The sequence below is a fragment of the Pseudoliparis swirei genome, chromosome 18, assembly GCF_029220125.1.
Source record: "Pseudoliparis swirei isolate HS2019 ecotype Mariana Trench chromosome 18, NWPU_hadal_v1, whole genome shotgun sequence".
NCBI classification, from domain to species: Eukaryota; Metazoa; Chordata; class Actinopteri; order Perciformes; family Liparidae; genus Pseudoliparis; species Pseudoliparis swirei.
In genome coordinates, this window is record NC_079405.1 from 11,293,394 (window position 1) to 11,310,218 (window position 16,825).

A 16,825-nucleotide genomic window follows, 5' to 3' on the forward strand; every position below is an offset into this window, starting at 1 on the left:
TTATAACAATGAAGGAGATATTCGGATTAGCCATTTTAGCTAACCTCAGTCCCCCTGCTTTACTTGTACTTGCCAGCTAACCAACCTTACGGCCATTTTTCTGCACACACCGGTTTGTTTACACGATAATGCATTCTTTGTTGATTCAGTGTGTGCTATTATTGTAAAAATTTACATAATTATCAGAATAAGACCCATATTGAAAGAAGAAAAAGATTAAGGACTGACAATCATATCTAGTGTTGTCTGACTGCTACATGCTGAATTTTCAACTTGATATGTAGCTTAATTAGTTTGTGCTGTAGGGCCTTATTTCATTGGTGTATTTTAGCATTACGCACGTGGAGCGTCTGATGTTGTGTATGCCACATCTCACCCATGCATTTATAGACATGCCTAAATGTAAATGGGCGGCTGTAACACAATAAGCTACTTCATGTTGTTTAATTTACAGAACAACTCCAAAGTGCATGCTTAAATGTGCGCCGACCTAACTTTTCCCTCGCGTCTCCTCGTGTCACCCTGCTCTCTCTCTGCCGTGGTAACGCTGGTGTGAGAGCTGGATTTGTTACCAGATGGCTGTTATCCAAGTAGAGGCGCTTGAGAGTAGAGCGCTTGAAGAGTGGGAGCGCAGTCGCAAGTTTTCCATTGCGTGGAGCAAGATCTCCCGTCCCTCGGTCACGTCTGGGATCTTCCTTTATATAGACGGTAGATTCACCACCGCCACTTTACTCAACGCGGATCCAGATTGTTCTAATTTTCCTCTTTTGCCCCCTCTCTCTCTTTTGTTGCACCTCCCTGATCAGGCTTAACACCCTGTGTTGTGTACAGCCAATTCTTTTGTGCACATCATCGCGGGAGCCAAAAAGAAGTTTGCCACTGTCACATAGGAGACCGGTGAGTAGGCGAATGATTGTTTCATATCTTGGATTTATATTGCATGATCAAGTCTTTTTCTTTACGTTGACATATGGCGGTTAACTTTGCATTCAATAAGTACAATAGATGTTCACTGTACACATCATCAGGTTGTTTTTCGATACTACATAACAATGGCATCACAGTGATATCAAGCAGAGATACCAAGAAGAGTTGAGCCAGTGTTCACAGAAGTTAGTGGTTCCGTGCAGGTTTCTTATCTGCCCACGAACATCAACATGCATGTACAATGTCTTTTCTACTTTTTAATTTGTGATGATGTTGTCTTTTAATTGAATTAATAGTTGATGAGACGACACACTTAATTTGACCAGGTTCTTTATTATTTGAGATACATGGCTGATTAAAGAGTCAAGCAGTTCATAATAAGTGACATTACTTGGACTTCTGTTAATTTGAACCTTGACCAAGTGTGGACTTGTCAATAGGTACTTTGGCACTGATGCCACAGTCCATTCAGATATTACAGGAAAAATCAAAATTCCAGAGAAAGTCATGAAATACAATAATTCTGTCCTTCTGTTTTCTTTCTCTCTCTCTCACCAGGCTGCTGGAACGTCATGACAGCTGAGACGAGCGGGCCCGTTGTAAAGGGTAAATCAGAGGATGGCAGAGACCCGGAAGGGTCCAGCACCAGCCTAGACAAGGTGCAGATCAAAGAGAGGGGCCAATGGAACAACAAGATTGAGTTTGTCCTTTCTGTCGCTGGAGAGATCATCGGGCTGGGTAACGTCTGGAGGTTTCCTTACCTCTGCTACAAGAATGGAGGAGGTAAAGAAGTTTTAATTATCTGTGGACACACACCAAAGAATCATGGTGATAGGAGACGTTTTTGTGTTGGACAATTGTTGGACCTTTCATTCAGGATGGAGGAACCAAGGAAAGTACGAATAGGAAAGGCACGACTAGAAAAAAAACATATACTAATATTACCTGATTAGACACAAAGGTCGGATAAGATATGATCATTCAAATGTAAAAGGCAGCTTCCTGAGTAAAGGAGTTAAGACGAGTTATTTTTTATCTTTCAGCAAACCAAAGAGGGTGGTCAATTTTGTTTCTAGGAGCTTTGTTTTTATTAAAAATAAATGGCAAGCGAAGTATCAAAATATGATGTCTTTTATTATTTCATCCATCATGCACAATCACGAAAGAGGTGTGTTCCCTCATTAGATATCATTAGACGGCACAGTATGGATCCTCCATTTATCATATGAAAATGTCATTTGGCAATAGAGTGTGTCATCCCAGAGTGCTTTTATCTAAATCATATGAATCGCTCCTGTCACACTCGTTTAAAGTGTTATAGTTTTTTTATTGATTCATTCTCTTGTTTATATTTTCTCTTGTGTGCCTATAGGTGCATTCTTCATTCCATATGTCATCTTCTTTGTGTGCTGCGGTATCCCTGTGTTTTTCCTGGAGACTGCCATGGGTCAGTTCACCACTGAGGGAGGCATCACCTGCTGGAGGAAAATCTGCCCGCTATTTGAGGGTGAGAAAACCTGCTCATTATATCCTTCATACTAATTTGAAGATCCATCCCATTTGCCTGCAGTTATTCATTTCTTTACCTGTGTATTTTTGCCTTTTCAGGAATTGGATTTGCAACGCAAGTGATTGCAGCTTATCTAAACGTGTACTATGTGGTAATCCTTGCCTGGGCCATCTTCTACTTCTTCAACTGCTTCACCACAGAGCTGCCGTGGGCTGCCTGTGGGCATTACTGGAACACAGGTAGAGGGAGGGAAAGCTGGATGAAAGAGGAAATCATTCCTGTGTGCAAAAATAATCATGTGCATCTTTTTTGTTTCAAGATGAAATCAAATCGAAAATCTGTCCTTGAAATGAATGTGAAATGTCATCTCTAAATCTCTATCTGCAGAACAAACTGAAAAGTTATGACATTGTGTATTCACAGAGAACTGTGTCGACTCCTTTGGAGATAATAGAACCAACATTACAAACGTCAATGCAACCTCTCCAGTCATTGAGTTCTGGGAGTAAGTAAATTTTTCATTACATTTTTTTCATGTTCCGTCATGTTCATTAGTCTTTATATGAGATTTCACGCTCTGTTTGTGTGTGCAAGGTCCCATTGGAGGGCATACTGTGATGATGGCTTTCATCTCTGTGGGTATAAAGTATTAATGGTATCACAGTTTGTATAAAAACACAACAAGGAGGTGCTTTTTCCATTCAGGCAGTTTACAGCATCTCTTTTGATGTAATATAATGTTGAAAATCTGAGCTTCTGATTGCTCCAGACTTAAACTAGCCCCCCCTAACATTTCCCCCAACAATTAGTCAGCCCTTTTCATATCTGTGTGTCAGGGCTTGGTAGGCCAGCTGTCTCCCAGCTAGAGCCATGTGTGTGGCAGGGGATCAGGCCTTGTCAGTGAGTAATGCTGACCACCCTTCCTGTCTCGCTGCCAGTGGCTATGTTTATACTGCTGGGTCAAAAAAAAAGAAACTGTATATTGCAGTTAAATGGTAAAAAAAAAAAATTATATATAGAAAATGTTTGCATCTAAATTTTATCATCCCATCTTTACTCTTAAAAATAAAAAGCTTAATCACTGAAATAGTTTGATGAAAGACTCAAACGACCACATTCTTTCGTACATATGCAATTCATTTTGTACATATGTGCAATGATTGTACCAGTGCATCACTATAGTTGTGATATGATGTCTGGACAAAAAATATGACTGGACACAAGCTATCAATGTAGACGTCTTGTGGTCTCCTAACTAAGAGGATGCAGTAATGTGCTTATTTTTTATATTTCAAAAGTTCACACGTGAAAAGGAAAATTGGATTTGTTTCTTTGGTAAAACTAACTAACACAACTAAGTCTCTTTATGATTGCTATTTGTAGGACCACCAGGTAGAAGATATCTATATTCTGCTTGCTTATCTGTAGTTTTTAGCCATGCCGAAACCCTAAAATATGACATGAAATCATTGTTTACCCTTGAAACTTGCACAATCAAACATGGTAGGCACACAAGTTGTATTGTAGAAATATGCAGCACTTTGCACCCATGTACAAGAAATTTATATACGTTTCAGATCGCACAAAAGTACATTTACACACATTAGTGTTCACATCTCGCACTCTCGGCTAACCAGGTGGGCAGTGTTGGATCTAGCCTGTGGCCGGCCACCAAGAACATGTCACGATGATCAATGGCTGGTCAGGAGCTCTGGGGGTGAACTCGGTGGCAAAGATTTGGCAGCACCATGTAGCTCTATGGCTCTTAGTCTCACTTCTTATCCAACATCAATGCTGTTGCCTGACTTGGCTTCAACAAACCGGAAACACACTGTTGATTCACCAGCGCTGACAAGATGAAAACTTGCTTGACATATTGTACCTACACAGTTACACCTGAATTGCAGGGAAGAACCTTATAGTTGTCGTAGACCAATACTGTTACAGTAAAACACTACAAGTCCTCATTGGATTCTATTGGCTTGATGACTCAGTACTGCTAAGCAGCAAGCTGAATCTCTCACTTGTATCCTTAACTCCCAGGTTAGCATCAGGATGGGGTTTATGGACAGGAGGAAGTTGCAGTGTGGATCACAGATATTCGTTAAGGTCATCCTGTGCAGATGGTTATTCCCCTTGATGCCAGGTGGCTCTCTGAGTTGTTGATAGAAAGTGGATGTTTGATTTTGTCAGGATGTTAATGACTGAGATACATTTATCATGAGTTACTGGGAAAGTGCACGGGGAACAAATAAAACAAAATAAAGGCCATTTAGTGATCAAAGCTTATAACATATATATATATATATCAGGCATGAAAACGGGTTAGGGGTGAAAAAGGTGAGGAGGATAGGCGCGCGGTGCTGGTGGTGACTTCCACGAACATCGATGTTGGACGTTGTATGATAATCTATAGGTCCTCCATTCTGACACCAAGTCAGTGATCGGGCCCTATAATACTATAATAATAGTAATATTGTGTATAATATGGTCATTCATGAACCAACTTCCTTTTTTTGTTGTTGGCGTGAACACGTCTTCAAGTCTTGTGCTCTGCTGAGCCATGAGTCTGTTCCTCGAGTCTGTTCTGCCTCTACCTGGTTGTCACGATCTTCTATACCATACCTGCCATAAATATCATGATACAATACCATAAAAACAGTATACCATAAATACGATACTGGTATATTTATCTATAATAGTAATAAATAAAATATCTGTATGGTTCAAATAGCAGTAATATTAGTATTAATACAGCTAGATATTAATGAAACTACATGGAGCCATCATAGCATTGATCATTGATGATACACTATGAGGCCGTTAGTCTCTGACCAGAGGATACAGAGTTCATCAGGAAGAGCAGCTGTAGAGTTACAGAACTTTACAGACTGAACTTAAACATTTCACTTCTGGCATCTTTTTTAATTTTTATTTTTAAAGCCGAAAATTCCGCCACTTAAGGCCCCTCGCTGTGAGCGCTGCGCTGCGCGTGCAAACAGCTTGACACGGAGCAGCGCGTGCGCTCTGATCGCTCTTTTAATGAAGTATTGAGACTAAAAATATGCTAAATCACATCGCTCTTAACGTACGGGTACTTTGTTAGTATCGCTCCACCGTGCAGCGCAACAGCAGCAGAAGTAGCGTCTAACATTCAAGCTAACCTAAACCACCAAACGCTGAAGACATCTAGACGCTGATTGGCCGAGACACGTCCCATCAAAGATGTTTTATTGCGAAGAGCAACACTTCACACTTTCTCCGCGTCCCACTCCAATCTCATAAACGCCGGCCGGCCAATTGACCCCCTACCCCAAAACAAAAACTCTTCGGATCTACACGATTCACGTAAGTCACCTATTTTGGTTTCAAAACGGCGAATTTCGCCGAAAGGTGAGGGATTCTCATGCCTGATATATATATTAGGGATGCACCGATCTGATCGGCGCCGATCCATATCGGCCGATATTCCCATTCTCGGTTTTGATCGGCGTTCTCAAAACGGCCGATCAAAACGGCCGATCAGATGACGTAACATCTGCGAGAACTATCAGACGTTTCAATCGCCGCGCGCATCGCAACAGAGACGATGCGCCCGGCGAGGGCCGCAGAGTGAGAGGTCCACGAGGGGATCCTCACGCACCGAGCGGGTCCGTGTACGTTTTGTTAGTTTGTTTTGACAACATCCGGTTTTGCAAATACGGAAAGAATCACGTGAAACAACATCCGTTTGTCAAAATAAGATGTCGACAAATCATACACAAGTAAACAATGAACTGATTTTGTATCTTTATAGATCGTTTCTGCTGTCTGAAACCAAAAACGACAGTACCAAGGAAGAGTTTATAAATTAAGTCAAACTTTGTATAAAAGCCAGTGATACATATTAGAGTTCAGAAGAATAATAATTAATCAATATAAAGAAATCCTAAATAATTAAACATATTTTAACGATGCAAACACATAGTAAATGTAATGTTTAAAGAATATTAACTTGTCAATATAAAGATTTCCATAAATAATTAAACCTGGATAGAATGTTATCGACAGTGGTGATCGGTTTTATCGGAAGATACTGATTTCAGTGATCGGTGATCCTACACAGCAGATACTCATTTCACTTAATCGTTGCCTTGTTTGATGCAACACAGTTCCTAATATAGATTAATCAAAGTAATGTTTCTGTGCAGAGACTATATTTCCACCGCAGAGTAAACGGTTCACCTTTATACAGCTAGATGGCAGTATACCTGTTATTGATACATATGTATTTAATGCCGTTTATTTCCTCTGATATTTATGTTCATGGTTAATTTCCAGCATAGTTGTATACATCATGTATTTACTTGTTTTATTTGGGTCATTTGGAAACAAAACTCTCCCACATGGAAGAGTGAGGATATGATGACCACTAGGCAATACATATTGACAATTGAAAAATAAAGAGACAGTTGAGTTTTTCTTATTAAGCAGCGTTCAGTTAGCACCCAGTCACAGCACTACCTGTGCTTCACCTGTAACCTTCATTACTACATCATCATTACATCAACGGTTAATGGGGACAAGTTTTTGTTTTGTTTTCGTTTATGTTTATATGCATGTGTGTGTATGTATAGTGTGTGTTTATATGTATATATGTGTGTGTATATGTATGTATATGTATACGTATGTATGTGTGTATATATATATGATTCTTTGAAATAAGTTTTTTCGAGAAATCATAGGTTAGGGCACTTATAAGCTCGTTAGCTTCAGCCTCGACCCTTTCGGTCAGCCACTTTCTTCTTTTGTTGAATTATGATTGTTGTATATTTTGCTGATCGAAATAAACTAACTCATCATAAACATGTAACCTGTTCTGTTGTGACTCTGCTGTCAGTGTCTTTACTCCTCTGACTACATCACATCATCATCATGTCGTACTTTGGTCTCCAGAAGGATGGAGCTCTGTGTTGTGTGTGAACATGTTTTGAGGAGCTGACTACATGAGTTATTGTATCAGAGTGAAACATGGAGAGCACAGCTCCTCACATCTCTAACATGTCTCACATAGATTTAGATAAGCCATATTCATTGGATTTGTACACACTTAAAGCTGATTCTGGTGGGGGGGCTTTATGAGTCCTTATACGCCGAAGATCGGAAAGCTACAAACAAATACTTGGAGAGTATTATGGTTAAGTAGGGGTCTCTCTCCAAAGATAACCATAATATCCTTTCTCTTTTTTCCCTAACATGTAATATTTCTCCAGAGCAGCAAGTCATGACCTTGTTTAGCTAATAGCAACAGGTTTAGCTCAGAGCAACAGGTCGTGGCCTTGTTTAGCTCAGAGCAGCAACTCACATGTACTTATATCTGATCCAATGACATCTGCACACTTCTAGATTCGTAAAGAAAGACAATCTTTGGTATTTTCTAATTATTTATGTCAAGCACAAGTTAACTACTCCCCTAAAAGAGGGAGCCTTCAGAATTAGTGGTAGCATTGCATTAGGATTACATTCTTGTATTTGAATTGTATTGCTGGATCTCAATTCCTCTGATTCTTCCATCTGCAGTCAATCTGCTCGCATGATTTACATCATCAAAGTGTTGCCTTCCAAGAGCTGTTCCAAATGAAAAGTGAATGTCAGATGTATGAACCGTCCTGACTGAGCTTCACTGAAGCTTCATACCTGCTACAAGCTCAGGTCAAAATGGTGTTTAGTATTATGTGATTTACGAGGTTGGCTCAGATTGTTTATCATTGATGTTTGTTCCTGCTGTTTGATTGTAGTGCTCAGACATCAGCTGTGTTCTTAGTAAAGCAATAGGTGTCAGATTGACATCCAAACTGAGGGTGTCAGGGTCCTTAAGCTGCCCTTCATAAACAAGCGAGGTTCCCAACCACATAGGTGTCCTCCTCCAGTGGGAAATCTTCACACTGGGTCCAAATCTGTGATGTCCGGCTGTCGGGGAGACCGATTTATGAGCCTGAAACAAGTGATACAATGGCATGGCTAATGTATGAAGTTATCATGGCTTCACCGCCCTAAACCGGCTGCATCCGTCTTGTGTGTGTATATTTTGGGGTGTACGTTAGTTACCTAGGTCAGAGGTCACTGAACAAGCTATCTTCCAGTGCCTTACTCACACTGGCAGGGGGTCAACACACCGTGTCACTATCAATAGTTGGTGTTACAGGTCCAGACTTTCCCATTACAGATTAAAAATGAAATTCGTGCCAGACTTTGAAGACAACAGAAGTGTTAATTCAAAAAGAAAATATTTCTCCCTTTAGACCCCCAACATTTGAAGAAAAGAAAAAAACATTCCGTCAGTTGAACCAATTAAAAAGCACAGACAATAACAACTTAGACACACACAAAAACATCAGCGTTGGCAATTTCTCCTTGAGATGTCGATGAGGCCTTTGAGTCCATCTTTGAACGGTTGTGGCAGATTATTCACTGCATTGTCCAGCAGGACACTTGTATCAGGGCACTGCAGAGCAAATCCCCTCACTGCAGCTTCCTGGTCCTGTAAACTTGGAAATGGGTTGGTGCCAAAGTCTGACACTCGTGTCAGTGACCCCACTTCCTGGTCGTACCAGTCTGCAGCCACAGATGCATTTGGCAAAAGGTCTGTCGACAGCTTCTTTGGGCATCCATCTCTGGCCAAGTCATTTGGTATCCCCCTCCCTGTAATAATAATTCAATGTGGCTGTCACAACCATGCCATGTATTGCAACATGCTCCTTCTAGTATTTGATTAAACATGTTTAAGAAACATTCAAGAGTAAAACATTTTGAAAATAATTATTCACATTAAAAAAGGCTTGAAAGACCAACCCGAAGACATACCAGGAATCCTGTGTGCATTCCATGCTTGCACAGTTCGGTTAACACCGATCTGGGCCAACTGGCATGTCAAAGATGACACACAGAACCGAGTCATCTGGTCCTCCATGTCCAGCTCCTCCTGATCCACCAGTTGGACCAATGCAGCTTTCAACTCGGTTGTTAATTTCTGGCCAGATTCTCTCGATTCTGTGATTCTGTCATTGCAAAATAGAGACATTTTCAGATTCTTGATAAACAAATATTTTCGCGGCCGCACCAGACTAACTTACTTTCACACATTTCAATATCTTCAGTTAACCATTCTGAATAATTAATGAAAGTGTGAAATAGTTATATAATTACATGTTGATTAACTGTGTTGCATCAAACAATACAACGATGAAGTGAGAAGGTGATTCTTCCTGTGTACATGAATGTTAGACTTCCCGTCGTCACCACTGTCGCTAACATATCCAGGTTTAATTCTTTATTCTTTATATTGACAAATTAATATTCTTCTAACGTTACCCTGCTATGTGTTTGCATCGTTAAAATATCCCCGTTTAATTCTTTATTCTTTATATTGATTAATTAATATTCTTCTAAGGTCAATACGAATATGTATCACTGGCTTTTATTTTGACTTCATTTTAAGCATTTCCGTTCTGTTGTTTTTGGTTTCAGACAGCAGAAACGAAATACGGAGGTGGTATTCCGTTTTTCCGTTTTTGGTTTTCAAACGGAAAACGAAAAAACCACGTGATTTCCGTATTCCGTATTTGGAATGAAACGAAAAAACAAACTAACAAAACGTACACGGACCCGAGCGGCGTCCCCGTCCCCCGAGTTGAATCACTGGGTCGACTCAGCCGACACTCACATGTCTGCCCCTATAGACTGATGTTGACGGTAAACGCATTCGATCGGGAGCGCACGAGGGTTTTGATAAAGTTAGCGGAAGGATTTAAGTGACAACATCCGGTTTTGCAAAGTTAGCGGAAAGAACCACGTGAAACAACATCCGTTTGTCAAAATAAGATGTCGACAAATCATACACAAGTAAACAATGAACTGATTTTGTATCTTTATAGATCGTTTCTGAGATTTAGCTTAAATTATGCTCACATTAAAACATTTTTACTGTACCAAGGAAGAGTTTATAAAAATAAGTCAGACTTTTGTATGTTAAAAAAAGTCCTGTATATAGATTTCCCCAAGAGTTCAAGGAAATGAATAATGCAGATGTATTCCATACATATCTGAAATCCCCTACAATAGCAATCAAACAATTTTAATGTATCAATTAGGACATTTTTCAAAGTAAATGTCCTAAATGTTTAAAGAAATCTGTAATTTCTTTAATGTTTCAGGTGCTTTATATATGTATTTCCTTATAGTCCTAGGCAATAATGCTACACAATAAATAGAATGCTTCAATCGACACCGTGATCGGTGATCGGTTTTATCGGATCGGCAGATACTGATTTCAGTGATCGGTGATCGGTATTATCGGTGATCGGCAGATACTGATTTCAGTGATCGGTGATCGGTGATCGGCACCAAAAACCTGATCGGTGCATCTCTAATATATATATATATATATATACACTACCGTTCAAAAGTTTGGGGTCATCCAGACAATTTCGTGTCTTCCATGAAAACTCACTTTTATTTATCAAATGAATTGAAAATTTAATAGAAAATATAGTCAAGACATTGACAAGGTTAGAAATAATGATTAATATTTGAAGTATTAATTTTGTTCTTCAAACTTCAAGCTCAAAGGAAGGCCAGTTGTATTGCTTATATCACCAACATAACTGTTTTCAGCTGTGCTAACATAATTGCACAAGGGTTTTCTAATCAGATATTAGTCTTCTAAGGCGATTAGCAAACACAATGTACCATTAGAACACTGGAGTGATCGTTGATGGAAATGGGCCTCTATACACCTATGGAGATATTTCATTAGAAACCAGACGTTTCCACCTAGAATAGTCATTTACCACATTAACAATGTATAGTGTGTATTTTTGATTAATGTTATCTTTATTGAAAAAACAGTGCTTTTCTTTGAAAAATAAAGACATTTCTAAGTGACCCCAAACTTTTGAACGGTAGTGTGTATATATATATATATATATATATATATATATTAGGGCTGTCAATCGATTTAAAAAAAGTAACTAATTAATCGGCCATTTTGAAATTCATTAATCGCGATAAAAAGTTTTTTTTTCTTCTAAAGACTAAATCTTCTAAATGAACGATTAATCCCTTCAGACAGCGTGTATTTTAGACACTTGTTTAATTGTATTCTTTTTTAAAGACAAAACTTCACACAGCTGTGTTTTCAAAGAGGCTCCTACCTATAAAGTGCCAGCGAGGTATTTAATATCGTGGATGATAAATTGTTTCTTCAGTGAAACATCCAGATCAGTAAACAAAGGTGTATTTGAGACCCCATTGGTCCTGTCATCTTTAACACTGAACAGCAGCAGAACCAGTGGCCTTGGTAAACTGACAATATGTCACGTTAACCCTCTGGAGGCTGGGGGCATTTTCTCGATTTTACAAAACAATGTAAATTCACCTTTTAAAGGCTTTTGCATGTGACACATCCCAGTGTTTCCCCCACCATTCTATCAGGGTGAGGCCCCGCCCCCCTGTCATGTTCTCTATCGCTCCAGATTACAGCAGAAGTAATGTACGGTTCTTTCCTTAAAGACGTATTTGTTCTTTTATTAAACTAAACGTCTGTTGTTGATCGTCTCTACAGCAGCATGTCATTCTGTCTCGACGTGTCGTTCACTCTTCTCCGCTCTCCGTCCCGCGCGCCGCAGAGCTCCATGCCAGCGTGTCTGCGCGCACATCGAGCGGAGCAACAAAAAAAAAGTCACCTGCACCTTCCGCCCCGCGTCACCGACACGTCGCCCTCTGTTTCTCTGTGAATATCGAGGCGCAGACGGGAGGAAGGAGGCGGACTGCCGCGGCTTGACACTCAGAGGAGTGCAAAAACTTCAAAGACACCGGAAGTAAACAAAGTTGCGTTAATTGCGTTAAAATATTTTAGTGCGTTAATCGCGGCCAAATTAATCGCATAGATTAACGCGTTAACGCTGACAGCCCTAATATATATATATATATATATATATATTTCTCTCCATTTAATTACAAATCTTTTGATGAGTTTTGAGGCTCAATCAAAAACATGTTGTACATTATATTTTGTCAGCTTGTATAATATGCCAACTGGGGTGATGGACAGTGCTTTGATGTTGAGGAGTAGACCAACATTATGGGGTTGGATAATGCAAGAACTGAACTCTAAACTATTGTTTAAAAGAAAAATTACATTATTATTTATATTGAGCAGCCTCAAGGAAATCATTTTTTTTTCATCATCCTTCCCGTGTTAAGTTGCAGAGTTTTTTCACAGGTTTACATGGATCTTGATTTTATCTGGATTGGTGTCCTGCCCGACACCTATTGCTATTTGCATGATTATTATTATTGTTATTAGTTGCATTGCAATTAATATTGCCAATATTATTACTGGTATTATCATTATTATTCGACTATATCCACTGTTGCTGTTATCTTCGGTAGTTGTAACTTTTTCATCATGCCTACTACTCTCATTATATGAATCATTTCTGTCATATGCAATGTGTTGTCACTCTGTTACGTTGTTCAATGATTCTGTACACATGACATCTATTGCATCTTTCCATCCGGGGAGAGGGATCCTCCTCTGTTGCCCTTCTGAAGGTTTCTTCCTTTTTCTGAGTTTTTCCTGAGGTCCCGGGACGGAGGATGTCACGATTGTAAAGCCCTCTGAGGCAAATTTGTCATTTTGGGCGATACAAAATAATTTTAATTGAATGGCGTTTGCACTTAATATCTACAGACTGACTGAATGCTCTATTTTCAATACATCCACGTTTCGTTTTTCAGTGTTTACAAAGGCTCATGCCACACAAGAGTATTAACTAAATTGTACACCACCTGTGCTCTCTGTGTCAAATCAGACGCAGAGTACTGAAGATTTCAGATGGTATTGAGCACATAGGGGGACTCCGCTGGGAGCTCGCCATGTGCCTGGCCCTGGCCTGGTTCATCTGCTACTTCTGCATCTGGAAGGGACCCAAGTCAACTGGCAAGGTGAGACTGAGGAATGCATGTTTACTATTACGTGTGAGTATGTGGAAGTCATGTGGTTGAACATATAAGGATTGCATGATGTGTTCGCACACTAAACAGGAGGACATATTTGTGTAACGCTGTTATCACATTGTCCAAATCATGATGGAGGGATTTGTTCATGAATGTACAGGAATATGTGTGCGTGTGCTACTTTGCCGTTATTTACTGGTGTTGTTTTCATTTTCGTTATTAACAATAAAACAGCCACAAGGCATAGCAAGTTCCCTTAGTAAACAACACCATCACAAGAGGCTACATGCATCCATTCATCCAACCATTTTTTATCCGGGGTCGGGTCGTGAGGGCAGCAGGTTTAGGCGGGTATCCCAGATGTGCCTCTCCCCAGCAACACTTTACAGCTCTTCCTGGGGGACCCTGAGGTGGTCCAAGGCCAAACGAGATATTCAATCGCTTCAGCGTCCCTCCAGTTGGACTATGAAGAGATCCTTGAATTCCCTCGGTTGGGCCAGTGAGTCCCTCCCAACCCAGAGGGTGCAGTCCATCGTTTTCCACCAGAGAATCAAGGCCTAAACTTGGATGTAGTGACTCACATCCTGACCTCGTCACACCTGGCTGCACACTGCCCCAGTGCCTACTAAAGGTCAAGTTTTAAAGGAGCCAACAAAACCACAACATCTGCAAAGAGCACAGATGCAATTCTGAGGTCCCCAAAACCAGACACTCCCCCCCCCCCCCCCCCACGGTTTGGTTAAATATGCATCCTCTCCACACTCAAATAAAGTACTTCTACCTATCCTGCCATCACCCATTCCTTTGAGTCTCTTTTAGCAGCTTTGAAAGTGAGGGCTCTGCACCTTGCTTTGGGTGCTGAGCTCCACTACAGAAACTCCTCAGATTCAATGATCCAGAAGGAGTAGAGTGTTAGAGATGGAGGGAAAAAAGAGAGGGAAGAAAGAGATTAAAGAGACAAGAAGAGAGGTGTGTGAGGAAAAATGAATGGGTTCACATTCTACATGACGGGGGTGGGGGAAACAACCAAGCGACAATGCCTATATCTCCCTGAAGTGTCTTTTGTCCGTCTGTGAAGTAAGAGGGGAGAAGGCTTCTTCATGGCGGGGCTTTAGCAGCCGGTCCAAGATTGATTCCTGTATTCACTGGAGGAAAGGAGAGCGTTCATGAGGGGCATGCAGAGTATACCCTCAGCCTCCGCCTCTCTCTCTCTCTCTCTCTCTCTCTCTCCTTCTATGAGAAATAAACTACAGCCACCCATTGCAGGAGAGAAAAGTGCTTTCTTCTCCACAGACCCTACAGCCCATTCAGTTCCGACTCTGCTAAGCTGTTTGCTTTTGTTGGCTGTGGTTGCCAGCCATTCTCGCATTTAGATTTTCCCGCGAGCAGGGGCAAGTTTGACCAGTACATTTGTGGCGGCTTAAATGTTTACCCGTGGTGAGCTGAATGGAGCATGTGCAGCACCAAAAGTGCGTAGATTGAATATTGTCCTTTTCATTCAGAGAGAAAGAGGGCAAGAAGGTTTCGGATGTGTGATTGTTTTATTTATCAAATTAAAAGAGGGATTTGCCGGGCAGGAGACACATTTTCCCACACTTTCCCCTGTTGGCCACGCTAGGATTAAATAAGCTTACTGTGGACAACCTCATTAAGTCTTGAGGATCCTTACTGTTCAAGCACTACCTTGATTAGGAATAAATTTATTTCTAAACTTTTGATTCAGGTTTTTAAGGTAAAGGATATTCAGGATATTCAGTAAAGCCGAATGTTATACATTTGTAAATGGTGGAGGGCAGAATAAAGATTTAACTGGCATATCACGCAAGGTGGTCACACGCAAGCTGAACCTATCTAACATTTGGATACAGAAGTTAAATACATCACATGCTTCAAATCCAAATGCTGCTTGCAGCTTTAATGCGACTAAAGTTGTCCATGTAATTGGAGTGTGCATGCGTTTATAGGTGTGTGTTTAGGCCCATATGTGTGAATGGTCTACTATATCTTTGTCTGTAGTATGTGCACACCCATTTCAGTGTTGTGAATGAAGTTGTGTGTGTGTGTGCACTCAAGCACTTCTGTACGTGCTTCAAAGAAAAGTGCATTTTCCCACACTGCCAGCATCACTCCTCTGGGCTTCTCCTGTTTAAGAGACGGGGCCAGAGGAGCCTGCTTTTCTTTTCAGTCTCCTCGCTGGCTCTGTTCTGTCCTGCTCTGCCCTCAATTGGACTTTGACTGGATGCCAGCAAGCCAGGGGATGTATGTTGCCCGCCTCTGCCTTCCAAGAGGCCAGGGCCTTTGTTCAACGAGTTTCTAAGAGTCTTGAGATGTTGAGCACAATTCTCCGAAACCTGAATAGTTCAATAAAAAAGGGAGTGTTGGTTTTATGGTTAGCTACTGTATTGTACTGAATGTATTATCGTGAGGTTGACTGTGCATGAAACCCGACCAGTTGTTGTACTGTACATATAGTATACAAAGAATATGTATATATAAAAATATGGCCATGTTGGTTAGAGCCCAATAATAATCAGTTGTGACCATTGTTGGCAGGTGTTTTGCTTTGCACTTCCCTCTGTACACAAAATAATATTCCAAATCTGTAAATTTATACTTGCAGGTTGTGTATGTGACGGCTACATTTCCGTACATCATGTTGTTGGTCCTGCTGATCAGAGGAGTGACGCTACCAGGAGCATTCGAAGGCATCATGTTCTACCTCTACCCGGACATGTCACGTCTCTCTGACCCTCAGGTAAGCTTATTTCTAATGTATCTCTCATATCTTTATCTGTGGCAAAAAGGTTAAGAATCTGCCTTCTTCAAAAAAGTCAAATGTTTCAAATCGTCACCTTAAAAGAATGGCCAAAATAAATAAAAAGTCTGGATTTTCAGAAACCCCCCAAAAAACTTGATAACATATTGATCACATGATATTGTAATATATTATACTACAGGGGTAGAATCACATGATGTGTTTTTTGTGAAAAAATGACATATGCCATTATTTTAGGAAGATGCCGAAATGTAACCTCAAACATTCCCACGGCTTGCAGCTGGAGTTTTCTCACTTATTGGCTACAGGTGGCACATGTGTCAAGGTTTCAGAAGCTGTTGATGTATTGGTCCTTGCCTGTAGATGTTATATCATGTCTACGGACACAGCTGTTAGATATGGGGGAAGAAAATCTATACAGTATTACAGTATGGTGTTGCGATATTTATACACACCAAGTATCGATCTTTTACTGTTTAAACTATTAATATTGCAATTAGTGATGTTGGGATTAACCGATTTGGCCGTAACTGTTACATAAATTACAGTTTTCTAAACATAAAAGTAGAAGAATCTAAGATATCTATGGTGTCTTGATTCCTGCATGCTTGTGT

General features: G+C 40.4%; 1 protein-coding gene across 1 annotated transcript in view; it reads left to right on the forward strand.

Annotated features, from left to right (window-relative positions):
• Positions 1–1,499: 1,499 nt before the first annotated feature.
• The window catches only part of slc6a11b (solute carrier family 6 member 11b), a 29,808-nt gene continuing 14,482 nt past the window's right edge, over positions 1,500–16,825 (forward strand). The window contains exons 1-6 of the mRNA XM_056437022.1: positions 1,500–1,710; positions 2,300–2,434; positions 2,536–2,676; positions 2,861–2,942; positions 13,291–13,423; positions 16,056–16,190. Of these exons, the coding sequence (XP_056292997.1) occupies positions 1,500–1,710; positions 2,300–2,434; positions 2,536–2,676; positions 2,861–2,942; positions 13,291–13,423; positions 16,056–16,190 (837 nt within the window). The remainder of the gene's footprint in view (positions 1,711–2,299; positions 2,435–2,535; positions 2,677–2,860; positions 2,943–13,290; positions 13,424–16,055; positions 16,191–16,825) is intronic.